Here is an 18296-nt window from a genome sequence, read left to right as displayed (position 1 = left end):
GCTAGTTCAGATTCTTCACTCTTCACCAAAAGAGAAAATCAATCATTTACAGCACTTTTAGTGTATGTAGATGATGTGATTTTAACAGGGAATGATATAAATGAAATCAGTCTGGTTAAAGCTTTTCTTCATGAGGAGTTCAAGATAAAAGATCTTGGATCTTTAAAATATTTTCTAGGATTGGAAGTAGCAAGGTCCAGCTCAGGTATTAACCTCTGTCAGAAGAAGTACACTGTGGACTTGTTGACAGAAACTGGGTTCATTGGATCCAAACCAACATCTACTCCAATGACTTCAGACACTAAGTTAATAAAGGAAGACAGTCCTGCTTATTCAGACATACAAGCCTACAGAAGACTAGTTGGTAAATTAATTTACTTGTGCAATACAAGGCCTGACATTTCCTTTCCAGTTCAACAGTTATCTCAATACCTGGATTGTCCAACAGAGAATCATTATGCTGCAATTTCAAGGGTGTTAAGATATCTGAAGAAGAATCCAGGACAAGGACTGTTGTTTCCTTCCACTAGTAATTTCACATTGAGAGCCTTCTCAGACTCAGACTGGGCAACTTGTCCAGACACAAGGAAGTCTATCACAGGCTATTGTGTGTTTTTTGGAGATTCATTAATATCCTGGAAGACTAAAAAGCAGGCTACAGTTTCAAAATCCAGCTCTGAAGCTGAATACAGAGCCTTAGCAAATGTAACTTGTGAGCTTCAATGGTTGACATATCTACTGAAAGATTTGAATGTTCAACTTTCAACACCAGCTTCAGTCTACTGTGACAACCAATCAGCTTGTCATTTAGCCCACAACCCAGTGTTTCATGAGAGAACGAAACACATTGAAATAGACTGTCACATAGTCAGGGAGAAAATCCAATCTGGTTTAATTCATCTATTTCCAATTGCATCTGAACAACAGTTAGCAGATTTCTTTACAAAACCGCTGCCACCTTCTCTGTTCATAAAGTTTGTCAGCAAGCTGGGGCTCCATGATCTGTACACACCAGCTTGAGGGGGGATATTAGATGAATATCCAGCTCGGCAACTCAGATCAGCTTCACAGCAACTCAGATCAGCTTCATGTCCAGCTCAGCTAAACTTAGCAATTCACATTTCTGTTACAAAGTTAGTTAGTTTGTTTTAGTCATAAACGGTATCGTTTTATAAACCGTTTATGTTTCATTATAGCCGTTAGACTGTTAGGAATCAGCAGCAATAAGGTAATGACAAGTGTCATGTACATTCCTTATACATACTGCTGAATTGTATTTCTTTCGTCTCTAATGAGAATTTCTCATCTTCTGCAATCTTTCTCTTCAACCTTCTTCTAATTCCAATATGGATTTCTCTCTTTCACATAATCTTTCTATTAAAAAATAGTAATCATATTGATTAGGTGGGTTTATAACAACAAAAGTCTGACATTATTATGTAATTTGATATGTCTTAATATCCAAATTGTTGGATTTAAAGTTAATAGAATCTAATGGATAATACTTAGTAAAATCTACAAAGTATTGATTGCATTGCAAAAAAAGGAAGATAAATGATAAGAAAAATGGCTGGGGAATTAGAAATAGTGCTAGATTAAAATAATAAAAAGGACAAATAATGCTAGAAATGATAAAAGATAATCAAATGGTAATTCCAAGGCGCAAATGTACTAGTAAGGCGGTCGCGGATTTAAACTGTACACATATATATAGCCGTTTAAAATTTGGGATTAGATTTCTCAAAAAAAAATTTGGGATTAGATTTTATCTCGTGCTAGGGACTTATCCGGCTCGAGTCGGAATTAGTCTAAATGTGAAAAATTTAAAGATATCAGTTGGTACTCGTTCAGAACACTTCAATATAGTACAAAAAAAAACTGAATGGTCTTCCCCTACCTTTTAATTTGACTTATCTTTACCGATCACCCCTAATTATGGGATTTTCTTTCATTTATATTTTTAAATTTCATTTTCGGCTTTAAATTTTAATCTTACGGTCAATAAAGTTATGTCCAATTTTTGGTTGATGTCGTTAACATATGCTAATGTGTCGACTAAAAAAATCAAAAAACTCACTCCACATCACTTGACATTTAGTCATGATATCCTAAAAAAATGGAATTACTAAAATGCCTCTGAAATTCCAAAAAATTAAAAATAAACCCTACAAATTAATTAACTCCATCTGCCGCCGCGGTCGCCGTAACTCCCCCAGCATCGCCGTCACCCTTAATCATATGTCACCATCACTACAAACGCCAGCCGCCTATGTTGGTTTTGTCTTCTCAAGCGAGGAGACATATGTGTTCGTCTCCTTGTTTAAGAAGATGAACCTAATATGGGAGATAAACTCAAATGGGTTCGTCCTCTTCTGAGAAGACAACCCATCTTGAATTTAGGTTTGTCCTTGTTTGAGAAGACGAACCTAAGATGGTTATTTTTTTAAGATGAGGAGACGAACCTCATTGTCGAGAAGAAGACCCATTTTGGGTTCGTCTGAAAAGACAAGGAGACGAACCTAATATATGTTGTCTTTTTAGCCTCTTCTGAGAAGACACCCATTTTGGGTTTGAATTTTTCCTCATATAAGAAGACGAACCCAAGATGGGTCGTCTTTTCAGACGAGGAGACGAACAGACACCTTCTCGTTTGAGAAGACGATCCATTCATCTTCCCAGACGAGGATACGAATCCATATGGGTGAAAATAAAAGACTCAAATATTAGTGATAAAAGATTCAAATATTAGGAACGACGGGTGAAAATAAGCCTCCTAATTTCAATTGCCTATTATTCTATTTTTAAACAAAAGTACAAATTTTTATATATTTTAATTCTAACTGTAATTTTTAATTTGAATCCTGATATATGTAAAAGTAAATACATCTACTTTCCGTTTTATATTGAAAGTTTCATTTAATACTACACAAAAGTAAAAAAAGAATAATTCTATTCTAATCTTTATAAATGGTAGTAAAAAAATTATAAAATTTGTTTTGAATTTATAAAATAATTAAAAGAAATTATTTTCAAAATGAAAATAATTTTTTTAAATAAAATATCTAAAATTGAAAATGAAAAAAAAAACGGAGACAATAAATACTTAAAATAAAATGAGATTAAAAATATACAACAAAAGTGTTTCAATTTCAAGTGTTTTTAAATAAAACATATAGAAAAACTTAAAAATGATAACATTATATCTTAAGAACAACCGCAGAACATTTAAAACCCCACTAAATCCAACAAGTCGAATTTTATCCACGCAAGTGAGCAATATAAAGCTATAATTAAAAAATAAAAAACCAAGCTAGAGCAAACTCGATCTAACACAACGGTAATTATATGAATTAAGAAAAACTCGGAGTAAGCCAAAGCCAATATTAGAGCTGGAACTGGAAGTAACTCAAAGTAGCTAGGTTAGAGCTGGAAATAGCTTAGACTAAAGTCGAATAAAAAAATTTAAACCATCAATATATTCTAACACAATTGAGTATTTAACACCTCAGCATCATGCATGAATTTGGTGTAAAACGACTTCCACCTCAGCAAATTACACCAATGGAGCCGTGATATCTCAGTACTGTGCATGAATTTCAGAAAAAATGATAGTTCTTGTATAAAAATGAAAAAATTTAAACTGTATGATAAAAATGAAAAACATGTGAAGTTGGTGAATATTTATAATATTAACTCTATTATCAATGATAAATAAAATATAAAAAAGTTCAATTATTTATGGAAAACAACTCTAGTTATTATTTTTATTGCAACTAAATTTTTTAATGTCATTCACTTTTAAAATAATAAATTTATCATTAATTTTGATAAGATTATAAATTCTTATTTTCTATTACAATTATACTGAAAATTAATTAAAAATATCACAAAATTATTATATTAGTTTTCTAGAAAAATTAAAAAAAATTAAAATAATATAAATTTATGATGTAAACAGTAAACACATGCACAAGTTGGAAAATTTTCTTTTCCATTTTTAAAAATGTATATTCCTAAAAGACTTTGCTTGTTCTTCAATGCCTTTTAGTAGCATGTGTCATAAACAACAATAATTTTAAGTGATAAACAACTAAATATATATAAATGGAATTTAAGATATAGTAGAATCATAATATAAAGAAAATTTTAATCAACTTTTCCAGAAGTGCTTATCTTTTTACTACAAATATGAAACAATAATAATTTAAAATTAGAGGGTTGGGGTTATAATTAGGAAAGTAATAATGTTTCTACCTAAATCAAAAAGAAAACTTTCCATTTTTGCTACTTAGGATTTCTTTCCTTTTCAATGGCTACAATGTCTCCATCTCGAAAGAAAAAAGAGACTATGAACTCTTGGAATCAGTGTTTAAACCGAACCGCATTGCCGTACTAATTTATCGATCGGTTCACGATTAAATCGGCTAAATAAAAAAGATAAATATTATTTATATAATATAGCAACCGGGTAGCCATACTAATATGATCACCGGTATTATGATTTAACCAATTAAATAAAAATAAATAAATTTATAAAATATATATCTAAATATATTTAAAATTAAATATGTACATTAAAAGATTATACAATATTATATGGTGTGATCTGAAAATAAAGAACAATAAATTTTTACGATGTAATTGGTTCAATAATTATTATTTTTCTCCGATCTTTTTCCTTTTCAATAAGGTTGAGCCATATTTTATATTTTAAGAAAGAATAAAATCATATAAAGGATCGGTTTCCAGTCAAACCGGTTAAACTAGTTGGTTCAGTTTGGTTTAGTTTGGCTTTTTAAATAGTGCTTGAAAGTTGATGATTGTACCACTTAACTTATTGTTGAAATTCATGGGTTGAAGGCATCATTTTAGCACATATACCAATATTTCCTTTTGCAGAAATTGTTCTTGTTATGTAATTGATTTTGCTTGCTATGTAAACGATAAAAAAGACTATCATACAACCATGTTATAACTTATTACCCATCTCTACTCATTATAGTTTCAATTTCTCCAAAGAAGAGAGGAAAATAAGAACAATCACTAGTTGATATCTTTAGGCAAAAGTCTGTTTGGAGTCCAGGAAAAGGCATTAATTTTGACAATTATTAAATGTGGCATGTAGGATTTGAATTAGGTTCAAACCGAATCAAAATTTTATTTTTTCTAATTAAATCAAATTGATTTTATAAGAAATTAAAAGTTTTTAGTTTGAACTGAACAAGTTGGTTAGGTATGTACAAAGGTGAACCATTTCTTTTTACTTGTAAAAATAAAAACTCAACCAAAAAAACTAATTTATTTTACAGTTTAAAATCAAATTTGTTGGTTCGATTTAAAGATTTTGAGGTGTAGGAAGTGAATCAAGTTCAATTGGTAAGTGATTTCATCCAAATAGTTTGTGCATACCTATGTTATTTGATGTTTTGTTTTTAATTCTGGAATTACAGTCTTAGTGTGAGAGGTGTAGTTTGAGTTTTATAACTCTTGAGTGATTTTTAAAATGGTATCTACATCTTTTAAGTTTAGGTTATCATGATTCAGTCACTAGCATATTTGTTTTATTCAAACCATTAAATTGCTCTGTCTATCCTAGAAGTTTGAATAATGATTCTAAACTCTTGGAGTGACTAAACCATCGAAGGGTTTGATCAATTTGCTAATTTATTTAGTTATGTACCGTTTTTAGTACAGAGCATATGTTATGCCTGTTAAAAACAGAATTGACACTTTGTTGATTATCATTTATTTTTATGCAGGATTGATTTTAAGAGGCTGTGTGATAGGTAATTAGTATATTAGGAACATATTAGAAAGAGTATATCTAAATTAAATGTTTAATTATAATCTATGTTTATATGATTTAGGTGCGGATAAGAGAAACAAAAATCCAGTGCGAATTAGACAAAACAATGAATTAATAGCATATATTTTGGAAAGCATTTTGGTGAACAGATATGCTAGCCCTTACGACTGAACTTGATGTGTTATTTTTCTATTCAATATTTAAATGTTTAAAGAGTTTTAATATGTTTTATTTGGTTGCTTTGAGATGCATAAAAGGTGCTCGATAAAATATTGAGTTAAATGTTTCAAATACCGCTTTATAAGATTTTGTTTATATTGAAAGAAATGTTAATTTGAATCAATATGCATGTTTGATTTTTTTTTAAAAACTAAGCTCTTGATATACTAACTGCATGATTATGCCTTATTGTCTTTGTATTTGGTCAAATATTATTATTTACATTTTTATCTTATTATTTTTAAAGATATTATTAATAAAAATAAATTAGTTATTTAATTATGGTTATTATAAAACTAAAAGAAGAATAAATTCAGTATGAAAAAAATTTAATAACCGAATATATTATATTTTTTTTTACAAAAATTCTTAACTATAAATTGATATAATTATAATAAATTTACTGATATGTTCATTGAGTAGGTATGTTACGAGCCACGTGCATAATACGTAATGCGAAACTAGTTTCATAAAACTATCTATTTGTTTTTTAAATTTTCTCACCTAATATAAATATAAATTGTCACTGAACTTTAGTTCAAACAGTATATGAAAATTTGTTTAGAATCAAAATTCTATAAAAATGCTAAATTATTTTTGTGCCAATGTGGTCCAAGAAATGGGTAATATGACTTTTATGTGGCACATGGGTAATAGGACTTTTTGTTTAATATCTAGAGGAATTGTCAATTATCCCCCTAAATAAATATCAATATAGGCAAAAGATGATATACGAAAAAGGGGTTTCATCTTATTTTATGTCAGATTATTAAAACCAGTTATATATTTTTTTATAAAAATATTTATAAAGGCTTGATAATAGGGATAAGTATCGGTCGGTTTGATTTGGTTCGGTTAAAATTATTTTGATTTTTTCAATTTCGGTTTGAAAAATTCCTAAACCGAACCGAACTTTTAGTTTGGAGGTGAAAAAATAAACCAAACCAAACCGAAAATCGAATTTCACTATTTTTTATTTTCTAAAATTTTTTTATATTAAAATTAATTAAAATATTAAATAATTAGAGTCTAATAAACTTCCATATATGTTTAAATAGCAATTATTAACTCATATATCAATAATAATTAAGATATAAAGAAAAAAAACATATAAATATAAGTATATATGTATATTATTTTTAAAAAATATATATATTTTATATTAAAGTTTGGTTAATTCAGTTTTTCGGTCGGTTCGGTTTTCAAAACACCCAAACCAAACCAAACACCGAACACCAAACTTTACCTAAAGTAGAAACAGTGGCGGAACCAGAAATATTTTCCAGCCCGAGCTAAATTAACATATAAATAATAAATATATAAATAATAATAAAATTATGATAACTTTCTATGTTAATTTCGATCACTACGAGACAATTACATTTAGTTATTATAACAATCGCTAAAATATTCATCATTTAGTTTGTTATGTAAATCAGTTTTAATAATGCTCATCGATGAAATTCTCATTTCAACTAATCCAAAATATTTTTACATAACTAAACCAAACTAAATAATATAATATTATTGCATAAATTCATAAATTCATACATTAAGTTAATATGTATGATTAAAAATAAATATAATAACTCATATTTGAATATGGTTTGATTTTTAAAGAAAAATTAGAGAATCATTGTAATTAATATTTTTGATAAAAGAGTTAAATTTCATCTTAAAAATTAAAGATATTTAAATAAAAAAATAAAGTAGAAAAATTAAAAAAATTGTTAAGTTAATTTTTTTTTGATAAATGATATCTAAAAATTGAAAAACTAAGTTGAAAATGAATAAAATTAAGAACAACTTTAAACATTTAAGAAAAACGGAACTTCTGCTCATTCTAGAGAAACAGTCTCTGTTTGGGCCCATTCGTTGGACCATAAAAGACCACAATTTGGCCTTTGGAATTAAACTTTCTTCTTAAGGGTATTAGTGACTTTTAGCTCTTAAAATTTAAACCTAAAAACAGTTCTCTTCTTCGTTGGAATTGTGCAGCCCGGGCTACCATGGCTGAAACAGCAGCTTCACCGTTCCAACTCCAACACATCTCAACCAGTCCACCTTCAATATTCCGACGACCAGCCCGGGCTCTAGCCGACCCGAGCCTTAACCTAGTTCCGCCCCTGAGTAGAAACCGAATCAAACTGTTTTCACCGAAAAACCGAACCAAATAACAAAGTTCGGTTCGATTTTACGGTTTGGTTCGGTTCTTGCACACCCCTACTTGATAATAATGAAAAATTATTTTTATGTCAAAAAAATGCCTTATCAAAAAGTTTCTTATTATATATTTATGTTGTTATTTTATACAATAGAAGAAAATATATAGAAAATTACATTTATCTTTTTTACCTTTTATATCATGAAAGTATCTATTTGTTTTTTTTTTTAAGTTTCTCACCTAATAAAAATATAAATTGCCATTGAACTTTAGTTCAAACAGCATATGAAAATTTGTTTAGAATCAAAATTCTATAAAAATGCTAAATTATTTTTTTGGTTGTAACAAAATATAAAATAATATAATGCTAATTATATATTTTCACTTTATATTATCTAAAAATATTATTTAAAAGTTAAGGTATGAATTGAAAGTTACTATAGAACAAAGAAAATATAATTTGATCAATTAATTTCAATATTTTAATAAATATTATGAGACACATTAATTTAAACTATTGGAGGATATGATTGAGGGAATAACATTGATTCCCTTAAAAAACCATTAAATTGGGTCAACATCAAATTGAAAATAATAATCACATTATGTCATTTTCAAAAGTACCTATTCCATTTTGGTTTAGAATTATTTTTGTTTAGGCATTGACTCCTTAAAAATACGTTTAAATTTTGCTAATCAAAAAATAAATTTTAATGTCGCCAAATGGTTTAGTCATATCCGTTTTCTTCCGTGGGCGCCCACTTTCAACATCCACATACCCGTTTTGCGCGTTTTGCTTACCTCAATCTTAAAATAAGCAAAATAAAGATTCCTAATTATAAAATGACACGTCAGAAATAGCCAGATTGTATATGCCCATGTTGTGGGGCCTATCTAGCTGTTATCCAATCAGCAAATTGATAAATCGCGGCGGCTTATGCGGCTCGAGTCGGATAAATGAAATAGGGCCATCATTGACTGACTCGTTCGTAGAATAAGCATCGTGCAGGCAAGAACAAGACACACAACTATCAATCATTTTCTTTTATTTCTTTCTAAAATATTTTAAATCATTTTATTTTGTAATAATATTTGTTTCATTATGAACAATATTCATTGCATAGGTTGATAGTGGACTTGGTCCAACGCAATTATTTGTGGATGTAATATTTTTTTATTTTGAATTGATATAATCAATGGAAAAGTTATATTTATATTTGTTATGTAATATAATAAAATATCTATAAAATATACCTTTTGATTTTGATATATGGTATATATCTGTGTATGCGTTTTATAGCTTTTTTTTTATTACAATGTTGCCTAAAAATTGAGTATTTCTTTTATGATTTGATCAAAATTATGTTAATTATTAGTTGATTTGATTAGAAAACAAAATTATATTCATTTACACATTATATAGTTGACATTCTATACGTTCACATTTTAATATGAATGTATATTGCAAATAAAAAATTCACTATATTATATCATAGGCCATATTTAATAGACCAATAGAATAATTTAGATAAGTTTTCTGGTGTAAGTTTTAACTTTGAAAAGATGAATAAATATTAAATGGATGCAAAAAACTGGATTTTAGAGGTTCGGTATGAATTATAAGACGATAGAAAGAAAAAATAAAAATAGTGTACAAATGACATGCTCATAAAAACAATATGCGCACATGAGATATGTTATATTTTTTTTTCAAATATTGAGTTGAAATTTTGTGTTATGTCTATAAAAATATATTCGGTGCGTAGACAGATGACGCTTGTTTTTTTTAGAGAATTAATTGAGGTCTAATTTTTTTGTTTGGGTACAAAATTGAAGAGAGTAAGATTTTTTTATTTAGTTCTTATTCTTACCTTGTTCCGAATTAAATCTTATTTGTGTCTATCTTGTCTCTAGCTAATATTTGCACGAATGATAATATTTTGTCCAGTTAAATTTTGTTTGGTGTTTTAAAATTCTTGCTCGCATATAATTGTGGTTTTGTCTTTTAATTTTTTTTTTCTAATTTTTTTAAATTATCTGATTATGTTGATCGTTAATTTAACTTTCAAAATGTTTGCAGTTATTACGAGTATCATTGTTATCAATATTTAACAGGGATTATACCATATTATTGTGAAATTCTTCTACATTGGCCCTTAATATTTAATAGTCAATAGTTAAGTACTGTGTTTTCTTTTTTCTCTTTTCACTACAACCTTTGAGTATATAGTAAATCATAAAAAGAGTATTTTTAGGGAAATCATAAAAAGAGTTAGATTTTCTTCTAATATCACCATATTCCCATCTCTAATTGCCAATAGATTAATTTTTAAGCTGTTTATCTTAAGAAAAAAAGTATGCCAAATTGCCAATAGATTATAGTTAAATAGAAAGTTCTGTATCAATTACTTATAATAATATATTAAGGATATCTATGTAATTTTATGTAATAATAGTAAAAATATCATGATTATAATAACCCAAAAATAAAATAAAGGTAAGAATTCAAAATTCAAAGTAAATCATATTAATTAAATAAAATAATATAAAATTAATTAATTTAATAATTATTTATTTAAATCAAATATATGCATTAACATATAAATTAGGCGCATATATTAATTTTGAAAATTAGTAAAATTAATTAAATTGAAATGAACAATATAGTTAAATAAATTATATAGACTTTTTTTATTATAAAATAAATAACCTATTAACATTATTATAATAAATACTACTACTACGATATAATTATCATTATATAATAATTAGAATAAATATGAAATTATAACTATAATTATTAAATTAAACTGCTTTTTCTAAATCGTTATGTACAACTTTAATTTTTATTAGTTAATAAAAAAATTGTTTATGAAATTATTTATATTTATATTAATAATTTAAATTAAGATTATAAATACAATTTTTCTACTTTTAATTTTTTATCCAGACAAGTTTTATCTATTGGCTTAATTACTTAAAAACCACCCACCTTAAACTTTTTTTTCGTTTATACCCTAATCTAGGAAAAAATTCATTTATACCCTGACGTATGTGTTTATACTTCACCTCTACCCCAAACACTAAATTAACCTCTTTTCATTTAAAAAAAGTTTAAAATAGTCCTTCATTTAGGAAAAAAATTCATTTCTAATTAAACTCTAATTAGCTTAGATTAAAAATGAAGAACTATTTTAAACTTTTTTTTTAATGAAAAGAGGTTAATTTAGTGCCTCGGGTAGAGATGAAACATAAATATATACGTCATGGTATAAATGAATTTTTTTCTACATAAGAATATAAACGAAAAAAAAATTCAAGATTAGTGGTTTTTAAGTAATTAAATCTTATCTATTTAATTAACAAAGCTGATGTCTTAAAAATCTACTTATAACTGTACAGACACTTTCCACTATTACACGAAACTTCTATCCAAATTCCAAAAACAAACGGTGAAGTCAATCAGCTCAGCTCAGCGATACGCGTAGCCTCTCAAGTTGAGCACTGTAATCACGTTAAACCTTCATGTTTTATCATAATTTTAATCACATAAACTTTTTAATTAATATAATCTCATTAACTTAATTTAATAAATTTATATAAATACAAATCCAGAAAACACACCCAGTCTCAAAACTTGCTGTCTTAACATCTCTCTCTCTCTCTGAAAAAATCTCACACATTTCCCGAGAAAATCTGACCGGAACTAGCTACATATAATTATGAGTTGCCGGCGAAGCTCTCCGGCAGCCATGTGTACAGTTTCTGTAGCTGCTGTGTCATTCGTGCTGCTTGGTTTTTTATTCTCTGTTGTTTCAGCTCAGGGATCTACTCCTCCTCCCTTGCCAACGCTGAGCGGTTCGTATCTTTTCTTTTCTCTAATTTTGTATACTGATGAATGATAATGCATGCGAGAAATTCAAGTTTAGTAGTACCTGAAGTGAATGTATTTTTCTTTGGGGTGTGAATTTTCTGTTTGGTTGCTGAGAAAAAGAAAATGCTCTAGTCAAGTTCAAGAAAAGTTCAAATCTTTTTTTGATCCCCATTATTGGTTCTGCTATTTTCATTGATAAAAGCAGCTACTTTTAATTTTACAAAATTCAATTTCTTGGGAATTATGGTATCTATTAACCGAAGGAATTGGATCACTTCATTTTCTATTGAGGTTGTGCATTGAGAAAAGACTGCAAATTGCATCACTTGAATCAAGTTTCAGTCTTTAATTATAGGAAACTGTTGTGGTAAATGATTATATGTTTTTGCGTAAGCTTACTTACTGATTTATTTCATGTTATTGCAGGAAATCCATCTTTGGTTATAGCACGTGGCGGGTTTTCCGGAATATTTCCAGATTCTAGCTCGATTGCTTATCAATTTGCATTGATGACTAGCGTGCCTGATGTGATTCTATGGTGTGATGTTCAGTTAACTAAAGATGGAGTTGGAATCTGTGCTCCTGATATTAAGCTTGAAAATTCTACTGATATTTCACTATCTACAAAATTTAAGGAGAATACTTACTTTGTTAATGGAGTTTCAACCAAGGGATGGTTTTCTATCGATTTCACTTTCAGTGACTTGCGTTCCGTCTTCTGTGAGTCTTATCTTATCTTGAGCTACATTCTGCATACTGTTACCTCTCAGATTTTGATGCCTATGTATTTAGTTGAGTATGCTTTATAAACTTATTAAATATTGGAGAGAATTTTTTAATTTCGAGTAGTATTAAATGTGGATCTATATAGAACGGAAACAGACAGGTTACAAAGGAAAATGTTGAAATGGAAATATAGAATTTTAGAGTTTTTGAAGCTTTTTCAGAAATAAATTCCGAAACATAGGATTTGAGAAGTTCCCATGCAATATAGATGTCCATCTATTATTTGGATTAGCATCTTTACATAATGTTGGTTAATACATGCTAGAGTTGGAGGGATCAGAGTTAAGTATTTTAATCATTGGATTCTGGTCCGGATAAAAGTTCTTATGTTTGACTTTTCTTACCTAGAAAGAAAGTTGTGCTTGTGGCCTCATCAGTTAATACTTTTTAGTACTTGGTTTGATTTTCTAAAAAACTTTTTTTTATCAGTAACTTGCTACTCCATTTTGCAGTTCAGATTGTGAACTCTGATTCTGACTAATGTTTTTACGGTGACAGTGACACAAGGAATTTATTCTCGATCTAATAAGTTCGATGGCAATCAGTTTCAAATTCAATCTGTTGAGAATGTAACTAGCTTAAAACCACCAGGCATATGGTTGAATATTCAGGTAGCTATTATATTAAATTTATTTCTCACGCCTTCTTTAGGAGTGAAGATTTCCTATTTTTGCTTTTTGTATGTTCACTATTATTGTTACTTTGTTTCTTTAAATTCAGTGAAATATGTTTCTCTAATTAGTATTTCAACTAGCTTTTTCTGTTTGATTCTTTTGCAGCATGATGCATTCTACACGCAGCACAATTTGAGCATGAGAAGTTATGTACTTTCCCTATCTAAAAGAGTGGTAATCAATTACATCTCATCACCTGAGGTGGCTTTCTTGAGGGGTATTGCTTCACGGTTCAATCCTAAAACAACAAAGTTGGTCTTCCGATTTCAAGGACCGAATGATATTGAATTTTCGACAAACCAAACTTATGGTTCTTTGTTAAGGAATTTAACGTTTATCAAGACATTTGCCTCTGGAATTCTTATTCCCAAGGGTTACATTTGGCCTGTTGATACAAATCTTTACTTACAACCTCATACTCCTGTTGTCCTGGATGCCCACAAGGCGGGGCTAGAAGTTTTTGCATCAGAGTTCTACAATGATGTCCCTTTTGCTTTCAATTATAGCTATGATCCAGTGTCTGAATATCTATCTTTTGTTGACAATGGTGATTTCTCCGTCGATGGTGTGCTGTCTGACTTCCCAATCACTGCATCAGGGGCATTAGGTGAGCCTTCTTCTCATTCACTCTTATATCATACCTCTTAACTTCATTCTGTAGCTGACATCCTCTGCCAACTTTTTATTCATTGCACTGTTCATGCAAACATCACTTAAAATGACCTCGGATATTTTGTTGTGTAAACATCAGAAGTGCATTTATTTCATTTTCTTCATAGTATTAATTTTGTCACATCTTGAACTTAAATAATTAAATAGTTCATAGACGTTAATATTGTTATCGATAGTCTAGGTGCATAAAATTCACATGTTGCTTTCAAACATAAAGTCAGAAGTTCTGAGTTCTTGTGAACGCCCATATCTTTTTTCTTCCTCGCTCCTTTTTTGGTCTAGTAATGAACTTTACTGTAAATGTTCTGTTGACAATTTAACAGCAAATGCAGTCCTTAGACCTTACTGGTTTATTTTGTCTCTGAAGTTATGAATAATTTTGAGATGCTGATTTCTTGTGTTTCAATGCAGATTGCTATTTTCAGCTGGGCAAAAATGCCACTAAACAATGTAAGGCTTTATGTACAATGTTATAATGCTTGTTATAGCGAGATTTAACTTTCCGTAACACTACAAATTTTGGGAAAGTACATTTACCTATTTCATTCACCTCGTTTATATTGTAGCCGATCTGTTGGTCATCTCAAGAAATGGTGCTAGTGGAGATTACCCTGGTTGTACTAACTTGGCATACCAGAAGGCTATTTCAGACGGTGCAGATGTTATCGACTGTTCAGTTCAAATGTCGAAGGATGGAGTACCATTTTGCCTAAGCTCCATAAATCTCATTGACAGTACAACAATTACTCAGTCCAACTACAGTAGCCTTGCTGTAATAGTTCCAGAGCTTAAGAAAGGCAGCGGAATATATACTTTTAGCTTGACATGGAGCCAGATTCAAAGCTTAACTCGTAAGTTACTGAATCTCATTTGACTATCCTTCAAGATTTCATCTATGTTATATTCTAATTTCTGACTTGCTCCTTTCCTCGATTCCTTAAGTGCGTGTGTCACTTATTACTCCTAATCATCTTAAATTAGATGCTCACTGTTATTAGAATATTTAAGAACAAAGGAAAGGTAAATGGTTTATAACTCAAAGAATGTTTTGATTCTAAGGGCAATCTATTCAGGCCTCATAACTAGAATTTATCCTGCTTGAGAAATATACAAAAAATTTATATACAATTGCAAAATGAAATGATTCTCCATGTATTTTAATATGCGATTTTGGTGCATGGCATGCTTTAGTTTATCTGGTATAACAAAAATGATATACTCGACAGAATGATCATGAACAAGATTCTGCATCGGATGCTGCCTTTGTTCATATTTTCTATAACCATTTCATATGGTACCTCTGAACGCTAATCAAGCAATTAAGTTGTTTAACTGCTGTATTCTGCTCTGTTTCTTGGGGTAGCTGTTACATCCTACAACAAATTGTCTGTGAAGCATCAGCTACAGTTGTATTTATATTCTTTTTGTTCTCTTTGCAGCTGCAATATCCAACCCTTTTGCAAACTATGCACTGTTTCGGAATCCAAAGTTCAGAAGTGCTGGGAAAATTATATCTCTGTCTGATTTCTTGACCCTCGCAAAGAATGCTAGCACTCTCTCTGGTGTCTTGATCAGTATCGAGGTGGGTATTTGTTGTGCTGATATTACCTTCTTATTAACCTTTTAAACTGTCCATTCCTGCATTCAAGATAATTTTTTTGCTTAGCTGCTTAATTTTGGCGAGGGACCATGCCTTTTTCAGTTTTTTGTATTTTGTCTTCCTTCTAACTATCAGCATATGCATCGTGCTGCTTTGATTGCCCAAAGTAGTTAAAACTGATCATATTTAGAGGAGTGATTACGTCAGTAGTGTCTAAACTCATCCTGATTTGGCAATTCTGTGTTTGAACTCCTTTTTTTGTTGTCAAATTATATATTGAACCTTAAAATAATGCACCAGGATAATGCTTCTGACCGACTTAGTCTTATGGGAATGCTAACCACGCAAAATCACATCTCAAAGTGGTTTAGTTGGCTATCTACGAGTGCAAAATTGAGTTTATATAGATCAGATTAGAATACAACTTTGCGCCATCAACATTCCGATGAGACATCTTGAAATTCAATTTTGCATGATGAAAAATCAACTAAGGCATTTTAGGATCCAATTTTGTATGGTCGATATTTCTGTGAGGCGATATACTTGGTTGAATATAGTGGTGGTGTAACATTTGATCAAGTACCACTTTCATCAGTGATTGATAAATTGTGATATGTCGGTAGAACTTGATGAACCATCAAGTTTCAACATGTGGATATGTCATATATAGGAATGCAAATCTTCTTTTTTTTTTCACATTTAAGATGGAATAGCTCCATGCCAGAAAATAATTTTTTTTTCAGAATGGTCTAGTCTCCATTTCTCATTCAGCATTTTTTCAGTAGAAAAATTACAGTTTTGTCGTCTCTTCTGTTTGTTCCAGAATGCAGCATATCTTATAGAGAAGCAGCAATTGCCTGTAACTGATGCAGTCCTTAAAGTCTTGAGCGATGCCGGTTATGAGAATCAGACTGCAATAGATGTTATGATTCAGTCCTCCAGTAGTGCCGTACTAATGAAGTTGAAGGACAAAACTAAATACAAGCTTGTATACAAAGTTGATGAGAATATTCGAGATGCTCTGGATGCGACCATTCAAGAAATCAAGAAATTTGCCAATTCTGTGGTTGTCAGCAAGGATTCTGTATTCCCTGATGATGTACTCTTCCTAAAAGGTTCTACAGAGGTTGTCCAGAAACTACAAGCAGCTGGGCTCCCTGTTTACGTAGAACTCTTCAGCAATGAGTTTGTATCTCAACCATGGGACTTCTTCTCGGACCCAAGTGTGGAAGTCAACTCCTATTTCATGGGAGCCAATATAAGTGGTGTTATTACAGACTTTCCGAAAACATCAGATAGATATAGAAGTAAGTAAAGTTTCTGTATGCTTTTTTCCTTTTTAGTTGACATGAAAACATACTTAGGACATTTTCAAAGGTCTTCCATGATGGTAGTTTACATATTAAAATGACCATATTATGATGAAATCTTAGCTCTCTCATATGCTTGAGTGTATACAGTACGAAAACTTCGTTTTCACCTATGTTGCACGGAGACTTCTCGAGTTCTAAGTTTCAGCATTTCGTTTTTGTTTTTGGAAAGATTTCTGAAACTCCGAATCTCTATATTTATAACCTATTGTAAAAATGCTCACTTTCCGATTCAGTATTTTCCGTTTCAGCATTTCTGTTTCCCTACTGCATTGGCTTTCACTAATAATTGATTGCTTTGATCAATTGCAGGGAACAAATGTTTGAAATTGGGCAAGGACACACCTTCCTACATGAGCCCTGTTCAACCAGGCGGTCTTTTGCAGCTAATTACGCCTGAATACTTGCCACCAGCTGAGGCTCCTAATCCCGTGCTAACAGAAGCTGACGTGGAAGAGTCACCTCTGCCCTCCGTTACAGCTAGAGCTCCTTCGTCAAGCCCAGGTGGAAGTACAGCAGCTCCACCGCCAAATGGGCAGCATAGTATAGCAGCATGCATCTTCCTGTCAAACCTAGCTATTTTCTTCACCATTGTTTTGCTGCTTTAAGACCAGAAAACAGGTGGCATGTCTCATTGTTGTAGGATGAAGGAGAGATTTTTGCAAATAATTTTGGTTATTTAAATGAAAAGTGATGGCTGTGAATTATTTTTGTATTGTTATTATGGTAGGTATGTTCATTCTTCCTCTTGTATTTTTAGAGAACAAGTTCAAGACAAATTGATAATCTGTTTCATTTATGTAACATATCTTTGTATTCTTTGGTGTTTGTATTATTTATGAGAGAAGTTGAGGGATGGATAGATCAATATTTATGTAACCATGGATTGATACATTGAGTAAGCTTCTTTCTTGTTCCCCTGTTGATAACATATGCACAAAAAAAACATGATCTCAATATTAATAACATATATCAATTCATCCCATTAAATGACACATGGTTTTTCTTTAAAGAGAAAATAAGATACTCCCTCCGGTCTTAAATATCTATCGGCTTATTGATAGATAATAATTGTCATTTTAAAATATTGTAAGATCATTTAATTTTTTTCAATTTTATTCCTATCAATAA

At 30.2% G+C, this 18296-nt stretch overlaps 1 protein-coding gene across 1 annotated transcript; it reads left to right on the top strand.

Moving 5' to 3' along the window:
- Positions 1-11823: 11823 nt before the first annotated feature.
- On the top strand, positions 11824-18077 carry LOC126667802 (glycerophosphodiester phosphodiesterase GDPDL3). Its single transcript, XM_050360890.2, has 9 exons — positions 11824-12047; positions 12490-12783; positions 13348-13460; positions 13629-14130; positions 14607-14645; positions 14762-15046; positions 15635-15777; positions 16619-17102; positions 17478-18077. Exons 1-9 carry the CDS (start codon positions 11912-11914, stop codon positions 17771-17773), a joined length of 2292 nt encoding a protein of 763 aa, XP_050216847.1. The 5' UTR covers positions 11824-11911; the 3' UTR covers positions 17774-18077.
- Positions 18078-18296: the final 219 nt, after the last annotated feature.

This window comes from Mercurialis annua, linkage group LG2 (assembly GCF_937616625.2).
Source record: "Mercurialis annua linkage group LG2, ddMerAnnu1.2, whole genome shotgun sequence".
Lineage (NCBI taxonomy): Eukaryota > Viridiplantae > Streptophyta > Magnoliopsida > Malpighiales > Euphorbiaceae > Mercurialis > Mercurialis annua.
This window is presented reverse-complemented; position numbering and strand designations above follow the sequence as displayed.

Bases quoted from the DNA above. Each gene is read 5' to 3' on its own strand.
- LOC126667802 (XM_050360890.2), top strand. From the start codon at position 11,912: ATGAGTTGCCGGCGAAGCTCTCCGGCAGCCATGTGTACAGTTTCTGTA. The intron at 12,048-12,489 runs GTTCGTATCTTT...ATGTTATTGCAG, and splicing joins TCCCTTGCCAACGCTGAGCG to GAAATCCATCTTTGGTTATA. The intron at 17,103-17,477 runs GTAAGTAAAGTT...GATCAATTGCAG, and splicing joins AACATCAGATAGATATAGAA to GGAACAAATGTTTGAAATTG.